The 12358-nt window shown below is 38.4% G+C and overlaps 1 protein-coding gene across 1 annotated transcript in view; it reads left to right on the top strand.

The window, feature by feature from the left end:
• Nucleotides 1-12012, top strand: part of LOC118797101 (CUGBP Elav-like family member 5) — a 228095-nt gene extending 216083 nt beyond the window's left edge. Inside the window, exons 8-12 of the mRNA XM_036556330.1 lie at nt 7398-7607; nt 8004-8096; nt 9075-9218; nt 11011-11180; nt 11946-12012. Coding sequence (XP_036412223.1) covers nt 7398-7607; nt 8004-8096; nt 9075-9218; nt 11011-11138 — 575 coding nt within the window. The 3' untranslated portion in view covers nt 11139-11180; nt 11946-12012. The remainder of the gene's footprint in view (nt 1-7397; nt 7608-8003; nt 8097-9074; nt 9219-11010; nt 11181-11945) is intronic.
• The last annotated feature ends 346 nt before the right edge of the window (nt 12013-12358 follow it).

Below are 12358 nucleotides of genomic sequence, written 5' to 3'. Positions count from 1 at the left end.
ACAGTGTGTGTATGTATAGTATATGCACAGTGCAGTGTGTCTAGTCTAGTGCAGGTTGAATGAGATCAGTTTTAAAGAGCAGCTGTCTGACTATGAATAAGTCTCTGTGGGACAGCAGTGGTGTGTTAAATTGGAGGGCATCATATCACCCATCACTGAACAGTGACTTACAGTCACAAGCACACACACACACACACACACACACACATATAAATACACACTGGTTCTCTGACACACTGTCCTGCCATTTTTAGCCTCTGCCATACTCATTGATTTTTGTTTTTCACACTGACCGCCCACTGAACCTTATAGCCATGTGTGTGTGTGTGTGTGTGTGTGTGCAGCACTGAAGAGAAAAGCACAGGCTCTCCTTGGTGTGTAGAGCAGACAGTGGTAGACATGGCAGTCTAATTTATCACCACTACTGAGGACACTCACTGCACAAAGTACTGCAAAAGACACAACAGCTCTCCTGGGCCACCGCCTCACCACACACACACACACACACACACACACACACACACACACATATGCTCGCTGTAGTAGTAGTTTTAAATCACCTTTCAGCATAACACGCTGAGAAAATGTACCGTGATGTAACTCCCTGAAACCCCAAGCACATCCATAGTTTACTGGAATGGAATTAGATTGGATTGAATTGAACTGTTGTGTGTGCAATGTGTCTGAAATCAACATTAAGGTTTCTAAGGCTGTAGTTAAACACAAAAAGAACCAATGTCCTATGATTGTGAGGCAACGGATTTAAATTCAAATTGGGACAAAAGAGGAGGTGCAAGTTCAATGACAAAGAGACAGCAGTTTAAATAATTTGCGTTATTTCCCAACAAAACATACTACACTCGTGTAATTCTACTCCAGGTCATAAAACAGAATTTGGAAGACAATAACAAGAGCACATACAGCCACATCAAGGCATATTTTAATGTAGGTACATCTACACCCTCCCTGGTAGTTGAAATAGAGTGGTTCTGATGAAATTGTGTTATTCAGTTGATAAATATGCTTTGAGCATGCGTTCAATGCATGTTTCTCCAGCTAACCTCTATTGCTCCACTGTTAAAGCAAGTCTCCCAACTACGTCTTTGAGACACTACTGCTAGTTTACACCCTGTTTGAAGAGTCTGAGAAAATACACACAAAACTGGCTGCTGTAGTAAATTGAGTGGAATATGTAATCAGCATTTCTAGTATCTCCTCTTCAAATTTCCTGTGTATGAGGGTTTCTGCTCATGTAAACAGCAACTACAGTGGAGCCTGTTCACCACAAATGTCAGTCCCTTTAACAGCACTGCGTACAGAGCGTGTAGACTGAAATTTATTTCTAAGCTGTTTACCTGTCTTGTGTCCAATATATTGTCACGGTTGGAACAAAATCTCCCGTCTCCAAATTGGTAAATTTCCAGGAGAAGAAAAAGCTTTCTTAGCTTTCAATGTAAGTTAATGTATCAAGATTTTATTCTAAATAATTCTTGATTACTATTGGTTAATCATGAAAATGACAGTGTAACAGGCAGCTGGTATTTGCAAATTATGTCAAAGTTGAAAAATGACAAAAAAAGAGATACAAAATTTTGTTCTAAAAGAGACAATAAACTCATAGTATTTTAATAGTAACACCTTCTTTGCACTTCAATTCATTTGGCGCCTTATAAGGTCCACTTTATGTGTAGCTGCTGCACAAGCCTGTGGTCAGTTCATCATTGATCAGTTCATCATTGGTCAGTTCATCAGGTCTGACCACAGGACCACTGCTGGCCAGATATTATTTAGGTGGTGGTCTATTCTCAGCAGTGACACTGACATGGTTGTGTGTGTGGTGCTGGAGAGTAGCAGTGTTGCTAGAGTTGTTCAGCCACCCTAAAATACCTAACCAAGAGCAGCACTGTGGTCAGACACAGACCCTTGATGAATGCCTAGAGCCCATGTGTCAAACACAAGGCCCGCCACACAATCCTATCCGGCCCGCAAAAGTATTTGAATTTTCTGTTAATATTAGCCCGTTTCACAGTGTGCTGCACTACAGTCTCCAGCATGCACTGCAACATAATGTGCTCCGACTCTCCTACCTCAACAACAGTCTATGGGACAGCGGTTACACCTCAATTCTACACAATTCTGCGTAATTCGACACCAGTTATGTCACCAAAATGCATTTGAGGTGCAGTTAAACAAATATAAACACTTAACATTAGTCTTAATGAACTTGCAGCAAAGAAAGGATGCCAGGTGTCTAGTTCAAGCAAATAGGTAGGTTTAAAAGGCCGAGCTCCTGGGGACATTTACATTACAAGTCTATTACAAGTGCCTGTATTTCACCGCTGAAGTTTTTGCATATTTTGAATAAACAATGGCCAGTTTGGGTTACAGCATAACATTAATTAAAAATGAAATAAAAACTCTTTTTATCTGTCCCAGAGATTTGATTAGATTTTTTTTAATATGGCCCTTTTACTGGTTGAGTTTGACACCCCTGGCCTAGAGGATGGCTAACATAGACTGTGCGTCAACAGATGGTCTACAGTATCTAACTGTTTAACTGTTTATCTAAGTGTTTCTAATGAAGTGGCCAGTGAGTGTAGTGTCTATATAACACATACAGTATTATATAAACTGTATATCTAGTGTAAATCCATCAAAGCATGAATATTAGCACATTCATATCCATATGTGTCTCACTGTGCATGGACATAAATTCACACTCAGTGTCTGATTGGTTGCCTTAGGTATAGTGACAGCTCATGTTGGTGACAGGCCTTCACCCCCTAGTTTCCGTGACAACTGAGTGTCGTGAGGAGACTGAGAGCCGGCCCTAAGGGACACACCCATCACACTCCTCTCTCCATCTGCACAGCTGCTCTCACACTCTTCACACGACACACGCACACACTGACAAAAGGAAAAAAAGTAGGTTACAGACACACTTGCTTCAGACGGAATAATGTGGTGTTGATTAAAGCTTTCATTATGAGTCACACAGATAACGCTGCTAGTTCACTCATTCACTTATTCACTCTATCGCACACTTCTTTTCTGCACGTATCATGGCTGAGCGAACTCCATTCTTTCTCTCTCCCTTCCTCTATCCCTCTTATTTGCTCTGTTTTCTCTCGCTCTCTTTTCTCCCCCTTTCTCTTGCATTTCTCTCTCTTTCTCTCTTTAATAGAAAATTCCTGCCAGATAGAGGAGAAAAAAAATCACCTGTTTCCGGCAGCAGTATGTCAAAATATTGACTTTGTATCTTGAAATAATGAGTTATTTTCTCAAAATATTGACTTAGGATCTCAAAACATTGACTTAATAGTTCAGATTAATCGTGTATTATCTCAAAATATTGGCTTACTATATCAAAATAATGACCTGTTTTCTTCAAATATCAACTTACTATGTCAAAATACTGACTTGAGATCTCAAATGTTGACTTACTATATCGTAATAATGACTTACCTATTACTTACTTTCCTGAAATTTAAAAACTCATTATTTTGACACAGTATCTCTAAATCTCAAGAAAATAAGTCATTATTTCCAGATAATAAGGCAAATCTTTAAGAAAATAAGTCTTTGAGATACTAAAGCAGTATTTTAAGATATTAAGCCATTATTTGGGTTTTGAGATGCTAAGTCAATATTTTGATAAAACTAAGTCAGTATTTTGACAAAAACAAGTAATTATTTTGAGATACAATATTTGGAGAAAGTACATAATTATTTTGAGATACTAAGTCATTATTTCTAGAAAGTAGATCATTTCAATATACTAAACCAGTATTTTGGGAAAGTAAATCATTATTTCGAGATACTAAGTCAACATACTGCCAGAAACAGAGAGAGAAAAAAAAACAGGTGATTGTGGAAATGGGCTTTCATGCTCTTTTTCTTTCTCGCTCCTTCTGTTTTGTCTCTCTCTTTTCTCCTTCTCTCCCACGTCTATTATTCTCTCCCTGTCTGTCTTGTTTCTCACTCTCTCTGTCTCTCTCTCTCAGCATCACACCCTTCACTCAGTAGCATGACATTGTGCTTCTGCCTTGAAAATTGCACCAACATTGCATCATTACAAAGTTCAGCAAGAGACAACTGCCCTGTCGCCAGCACCTTAAAAGTGTGTCTGTGGGTTTATGTGTGTGTGTGTGTGTGTGCGTGCATGTGAGGCTATACACTTTGCCCTAGGCTATTTAGCCACTGGTATCGCACAGTCTCCTGCGTCTTCTTGGTTTGATTGACAACAAAGACAAGTAGTGCTGATGTGCGGTGCAGTTAAAGTCTCCAGCATTAGTCAGTGCAGACTCACAGTCAAACGCTCATAAATATTCCCACAGCCTGCCGAGCCGAACTGACCACACTACTGCCCTCAGCATGGCCTCCGCCAGGTCCACTCATGTTAAAAGTGACCTGTGACTTCAGTTTTGATGCCATTTGGCATGTTGGAGTACAGACATCAATTGTGTGTTCTCTTAACCAGAAGATGCATTTATCATCAGTGATAACAAATGCATGGTGTAATTTGATACTTTTTAAAAATGTACATTTCATTATACTTAGGGATGCATGATGATATTAGAATCATATCGGTATTGATATTTAAAAATGATTGACATTGGATATTGTTTAGATTTGACAGATATTTAAAACCAATATTTGATGACATTTTTAATTGTACTCCAGAATGTGGATTCTAAACTTGAGAAAGAAATAATTGTGCTTTACAATTTTGGTATATGTTAGTCATTTGTTGACAGTGAAACAAACAAAAAAAATCAAAAGTGCACCCTTACAACTGTCAGTATGAATGTACTAAATGTAGCAGAATTCACTCTGTAACTGTGTAATTAATTATGAAACTGTAAATTTACATTTGAATAGTACAGCAAAATGATGGTAACTCCAGACTTCTAAGGGTTAAAGTGACTTCAGTTTTGATGCCATTAGGCGAGTTACACTATTCTCATTGATTATGCATTCAGTTCAGGCAGTGATTTTCAATTTCTGGGAATCCCAAGCACTGCATTTTTTATGTTTTCAGCCCTCTAACACACCTGACTTGACTCATGAAGGTCATGATATTTAAGTGATGAATTGAATCAGATGTAATAGAGCAAGGAAAACACAATATGTACTGAGACTGTTCACAACTGTTTTAGGGCAAAGGGCAATAAAACTGATTTTTCAAAATTTCTGCTCTCTTGAATAATTGAGATGTAAACAAAGGCCACTTTTCCACTGTCAAGCCAAATGGTTTTCAGGGCCGTATTGTGCCATTCAGCGCTGGTGCTGACTCATAAGACTGGTTACAGTGAACAATTCATTTTTTATATATTCGATTTTGCACTCTCAGATATGAGTTGTTATCCTCTAAACGAGTGGTTTTAAGCATCAATTAGCTGAAACCGAGTGGGTACTGCAGTGGGAGGTACTATACATTCGCATTAGGTCAGCCTAGCAAGTTAGAGCTTAAAACTCTATAAAACAGGTTAAATTTCATCTTTCAGTCATTAAAGCACCAATCAGTCAAATTTGCTCTCGCTGTTATAAGTTTTTATTGTCTATATTTGTGATAGCAGAGCACCAGTTAATCAAAACAAATGTACTGGGCTACTTGGTATTAAATTTGGCTTTCTGTCTCTCCAAAATCAGCCAGTCGGCTTTGCTTTCTCAGATCATCTAAAGTTGTGCCAGTAAAGCTTGTTTGTCAGATTCGAACCTGTTCTGTGGTGAGCAGAGCTGGCAGCATGCTAATGCTAACCAGCTTTTCTCTCCTGGTTATCTACGAAATTTGACAATTAGAAATTGGTGTTAGATTGAAGCTTTGAAGTTGAATGGTGGATTCAAAATCATGCACTGCTTTAATTTATTTGGCATATAATTTATTTTAGCAAACTGAACTTATTTCATTGTTGTCAGGTTTGAAATAACCCGTCAGAATGCTACATCGTTACGTTCATCCCACCAAACGGTTCTGTGGCCCAGAGCACGGTTAGGCCTCTTTTCCACTGCATTCGGCCCTGCTGATGTGAAATCATTCACTGTAGGAACCAGGGGTTATGATTTATACAACACAAATGTACCCATTTTATTTACTATGTAAAACAACCGGTGAACCTACACGTGTCTTCTGAGTCTTTACATGTAATGCAGACAATGGCAAAATAGTCTGGAAACAAAAAAAGGTTTACTTTGAGAACTATTTTGCATTACAATGCCCTGCAGGTACCTCTCCGTGATGAATGGATTGTTTTTAAAAATGTAGACTAAAGCCTTTTCTCAAAACAATGTCTCAGGCATCAGGCATCAGTGTATTCATAAACATTTTGTGTAACAGCATGCCTCAGGTGTTTGGTTCCTATCACCACCACTGTGAACAATTCTTATTTGGCAAGTTTTTTCTAGAACAGAGCATTTCAGAATATACTTTGTGTTGTGATTTTGTTTACATCATAAAGATGTACATAAAATCACAAAGATATAATTCCCCTTTAAGACTTATAGTTTATGGAGAGGAATTTGTGGCAAATTGTAATGCAGCCACTACGGTGGAAAAAATGTTAAATACCGTGCACACATTACATTATTATTCCATACTGTCATGCAGAATACCTGCCAAAGTGAAAAGCAAAACCTCTATTACGTTGTTTTCTTGCTGGTTGACCTCTTTGCTGAAAAACAATACATGAGGAAATACTAAATGTGTATCTGAATTGAATACAGTCCACCTGGAAATGTAATCAATGCACAGCTATTCTGCTTTCCACTACTTCAGTGTTAAAACAGCCTTTTTTTTGGCATGTCACTGTAATGTTGTTTTTCACTTTTTACACTGCTATGATTACATTTTAATGAGGCATATTATATATTTAAAGTATTGTATCGTGGAAAGCAATATAGATGGATCGCAAAATGGGTTGTACTCTATTCTGAGTTCAGCATTTGGATGTTTAAATGCAAATGTACTGTTTTTCAGTAAAGAAGTCAAGCAACATGAAAACAACGTAAAAGAGGTTTTGCTTTTCATTTTGGCATGTATTCCAAAATTCACAATTGATAAGTAATGTTATGTGAGCATTTCCATTTGGCATTGTTTCAACAATTGTGATATTTATATAGCAGTCTCTATTAATCAAATCATTTGGAATCTATTTATTCTGTAGTCCATATAGTCCATATATGAAAACTAAGCTTAAAAGCAGCCCATTTTGAATTAATCACAAAAATAGCCTGTTTAATTCTAAGGGATAAAGAAAGGCTGGAAAATGGTCATGTAAAAATGAGCTATGGCTGTTTGTGGCACACGAAATTACACATTAGGGGAAATAGTACAAGAAAACTCTCATGTACTGGATAAGTATGTTACAGCAGTCTGAGGTCAGTATTTGTCTCTGCAGGACTGAGTTCTCCTCCAGCTAATCTGGCATCCTCGGCCGTGCCCAGCATAGTGACCCCCATCGTTAACGGCTTCACAGGAATCACCCCCCAGCCCAACGGACACCCAGTGGAGGCTGTGTACACCAATGGCCTGCCACCATACTCCACCCAGAGCCCCACTGCAGCAGACACACTGCAGCAGGCCTTCACCGGGGTCCAGCAATACACAGGTACACACGCATACATCCACACAGATACAATAGATATGTATGCTAATATCTGCTTGATTGAATTGAATGTCAGAGTCATAGGGTGTGTGTCCTGATTAAAATGTTGCAATTGTCTCTGTAATGCCACCTGATACAAAATTATCTCTTTTTGTCTATTCATAAAACCTGACTGAAAATTATAGCTATCATGGCGGTTCTGAACAATCTGTCATCTGCTATCAGGTTGATATTTGATTAATCTGCTTTCAAGTTGCATTGTGATCCTGTCAATCTCCCATTAGAATATAAAGGTCAACTGGCTTCTTGTCATTCTGTTTCTCCTTCCTCTGTTCCCTTCATCATAATTGTGTCTATGTGTGTGTGTGTGTGCGCTTGTGCTCATTTGTGTTCATGCAGCCATTTACCCCACCGCCACACTGACCCCTATAGGCCAGACACTGCCACAGCCACCTCAGGTGATTCAGCAGCAGCAGCAACAGCAGAGAGAAGGTGAGCAGTCATGAACATTTATTTAACTTTTTCAGATACATACCAAAGCAATGTTTTGGCTACATATCCAATTTCCCCCCAGATGTAGTCAGTCAGCCAAGACAGGTGTTGTGTCTGAAGTTTACTTCTTTAGTTTTGCTACGAGGCTAATGTAGTTGACGAGTAATGGAAGCTTATAGCCACTAGGTTAGTGTTGTATACAGTACTGCCTAAATCACTGTTTCTCAAATCATGTCAAATGACAAAAAACAGGCCTCGTGATGGGTGCAACTACTGTTTTTAGATAAGTGGCAATTTTGAAAATGCAATTTGCACAATGCTGGTCTAAAAACTGTTAACCTACTAATTAGGAATATTTACAGTTTTAATACATCAGAAGTTAAATAAAAACCGCACATTTGAATTTTGGCCAAACCTTCATGGTAACAGGTGATAGGAATTACTTTATGATTATGAATTTTTATGGACAATTTCAATTCCTGTACTGCCAAATTGGAACTCAAAAACCCTAGATGGTACATTTTTATTGGATTGTTTTTTTACCCAAAACTCACACTGGGGAGCACTTTCAAATAAAGTGCTATATCAAAAGTAGGTGGCAAGTGGCTATTCAGCACAATGAGTCATGCATATTTTTTTGGCATAGGTGTGGCAGTAGCAGTCAAATACTGAGTGCACTTGCCTACCTCACATTATTTACATCATAAAATTGCAACATACATCAGCCAAATTGCCAGTTGCATGTTTAGAGCAAAAATCTACTGATTCCAATCTTCCTACAGTCTGCTCCACCTCCCACTCACTTTCCTTCTGTTCACCTGCATTGGGATTCAACAAAGAACAACGAAAAGTTATTTATAACAGCTGTAATTCAGCAGGGAACCTATTTTATTTATAATATTTAGTTTTTTTGTTTTACACTGTTGATATTTTGGTGTGCACTGATGTTTTATGGTATTTATCCTTGTGCTGTTTCAGGTCCGGAGGGCTGTAACCTGTTCATCTATCACCTGCCGCAGGAGTTTGGTGATAATGAGCTGATGCAGATGTTTCTGCCTTTCGGCTCCGTCATCTCCTCTAAAGTGTTTATGGACCGAGCCACCAACCAGAGCAAGTGCTTCGGTGAGAACAACACACACAGACACAAATGAGCCATCAACGTTTAAATAAAGCAGAACACCTAGCATTTTAGAATTGTAATCTATCATGTCACGCAGTATCACCGACACCACTAAAACAGAAAACACACTAATCTAGATATTTGCATGCTTTACAGAAAGCAGTACAGATTATGTTCAAGCACTTCTTAGTGAATTCATTTCTCTTAAAAATGGATCTTTTAGACAGCTTAGAGAAATGGAGTTCACATTGATCATGATGCTTTGGCATCATGGTTTTTGGAGGAATGCATTCCTAATACAAAACAGCCATATAGCCCAAAGATAGCCATGTGTTTATTGGCATGTATCTCTGTGCTAGGGCATTGGCAAAACGTGAGCCAGGCCTGTTTGGGACATTAATGTCTAAACTTGGCCAAAAACAAAGAAAAAATACCCCTACAATAATGCTCATTTCTGCTTGCACCCCTATGTGATTCTCACAGTATGTTAGTGTGAAGCCAACAGTTGCTTGAAATCTAGATGAAACAGCACTTGAGTTGCTTAGTGTAAAGCATCCCCTGCAACTTCAGCCGCAACAGTTGCAATCGTCTCAACTTCATGGAACACGTTTCATGAAACAGCAAGTTAAAACACTGACAGTGCATCATGTAATCATGTCGAATGACACAAAGGATTGATTACAAGCGGTGTTGGCTTAATGGACAAGAAAATGGTCTTTGTGGCTCTTGAAAAGGAGATACTCCTAACTGACTTTATTTTTTGTCCTTTAATTGAGGGATGACAAGTTTGTCAAAGCTAGTGTTTCTGTAACCAGCTGGGTTAACTAGCCAGCTAATGGTAGTAGCTGTTTAAACTCTTTCCTCTTCACTCAGTGCCTCTTGTGTCTTTCACCCACAAATGTTTAGCCTTTTTAGTTTATTTTTTCTTCATCATTCATATCTACAAGTAATAGTGCAGTGATAGATCTTCTGCTTTCTCATACAGCCATTTTAAAAAATGACTGTGACAGCTAGAAAAATTATGCAAAGATGATGAAAAAAGAACTACACAATATTAGGTTGCAGGCCACAACATGTGACTAGTTGCATGAAGGTTTTGCATGAATGTAATGCCAGACTAAAATACATTAAATATCTTTTATTTGAAGCTTCTAACAGACATTACATATATATTTACCTTGCAGCAGTTTTACAGTGACTCTTACAGTAAAGAACCCTTCCTTTTTTTTTTTGACTAAAACCTGACTACAACTGGCTGAAACCTGGCTAGACTACCGCTCATATTCACAATGAGTGACTTATCAAAGACTTCCAGATGGTCTAAGGTGATGTTTTTTTTCTCAAGAAATTGATCCCATGTATTGGAAATCAAAACATGATTGGTTGATTCTACTGTCAATTCTGTCAGTAGTGGTTAATCTGGTACCTTCTGTTCCTGAAGTCCTAACCAATGGGAGAGCTCGCTTGGCTGTATCTACCTCAGTACCATGAAGATAAAATTCCTCACTGGATTTTTTCCATCAGGCATTTCAAGAATTTTTAGAACCTGTTTGTTTCCAACCAAAACTTAACAAAGAGAGTGTTACTACAATACCTGCAGTGTTTAAATGCAACAAGCATGATGATTATATTAAATATAAATTAAACTGAAAATCACAGACATTTTTTAATACAGAAATCATTATGCGTTCTTCTGGAAATGCTGCCCAGATGCTGTGACATTCATTCAAAATCGAATCTGAAAACTCTCCTTATACAGCCTGAATGTGTGTGTGTGTGACTGTTGCTCCACAGGTTTTGTGAGCTTCGATAACCCCGCCAGTGCCCAGGCAGCCATCCAGGCCATGAACGGCTTCCAGATTGGCATGAAGCGCTTGAAAGTACAGCTGAAACGGCCGAAGGACGCCAGCCGCCCTTACTGACCCTCGCCTAGAACTTATACACACATACAGCCAACAGCACAGGTTGGACTGCTGCTGACCAATACTCAAATAATTGTTGTATAGTTGCATAGTTTGCATTCATTGCATATCTGCACTGTTGTCTGCTGCTTTTTTATGTCTACATGTAGCACTGTGTCCTGGAGAAACTACATTTCGTTCCTCTCTTAACTTATCTGTCATGAGAATAAATGACAATAGAGCTGACTTTGTCATTAAGTTAAAGAAAAAAATGTCAGATTAACAGTACAATGCTAATCTAACATGACACTGATACTGCAAATATTACGACACAGTACAGTAAATGAAAACATTTGAAAGAGAATATGACCTAATCATGACTGGATTTACATTACCTTGTAAGTGACCAGGAGTAAAACTTCGTTGACCTTGCATTTTCATAAAAACATGTACACTTCTGTGTTTGATGACTGTACATTGAGTAAGGAGTGAAAATGGAAAGGTCATTTATATTTTTGTCATATATGTCAATGTCATGTGGCATATTTTGGACAGAGAAAATTATTAAGTCAAAGTACAATGTAGAAACACTCTAAGATGAGCACTGATGACCTACAACTAAGATGTTATAACAGCTGTTGTTTGGATTTGGCTTTTTTGGATCATTTCCAGCTACAGTATGACTTTTATGTGTGATAGTTACAGGTCTGACATGCACACATCAGGCTGTCAGGCAGAGGTACTTCCCCCTCCATAGGGCCTTACTGAGCTTGTGTGTGTCTCCAGAGTCCAAGGCCGACATCTTCTCTCTTTTTTTTTTTTGAACAGTTGCAGTCTTGACATCTTGACAGATGGAAAACTTTTCTCGCAAAACCAACACATGAAGAGACCAACAAGAAATTAAAAAAAAAAAACAAGAAACAAGTACAAAGAAGAAAAAAAACAACCACAGCAGAAAATAAGTACATGAAGGTTTTGGAAAAGAGGAAAAAAAAAACATATCAGATTTACCTTTGCGTGCATCACCACGGCGATGAAAGTTTAGTAGAACAGACAAGAGGAGTGAAGCCAGCAGCAAGGAAGCCAAACAGGACAAAAAAAACAACTTCTTCTTGGAAAAAGAAAAAAAACATACCTATGTAACACATTTAGAGGGACAGTGTGGCTTTTGTGGTGACTTGGATTTGTTCCCAAAAGCAGGGGACGGACGTTACAGCGGCGACAGACAGATCCTTGTACAG

Source organism: Colossoma macropomum, unplaced genomic scaffold (genome assembly GCF_904425465.1).
Source record: "Colossoma macropomum unplaced genomic scaffold, Colossoma_macropomum, whole genome shotgun sequence".
Taxonomy (NCBI): domain Eukaryota; kingdom Metazoa; phylum Chordata; class Actinopteri; order Characiformes; family Serrasalmidae; genus Colossoma; species Colossoma macropomum.
The sequence above is the reverse complement of the archived record's forward strand: the minus strand, read 5'-3'. Positions and strand labels throughout refer to the sequence as shown.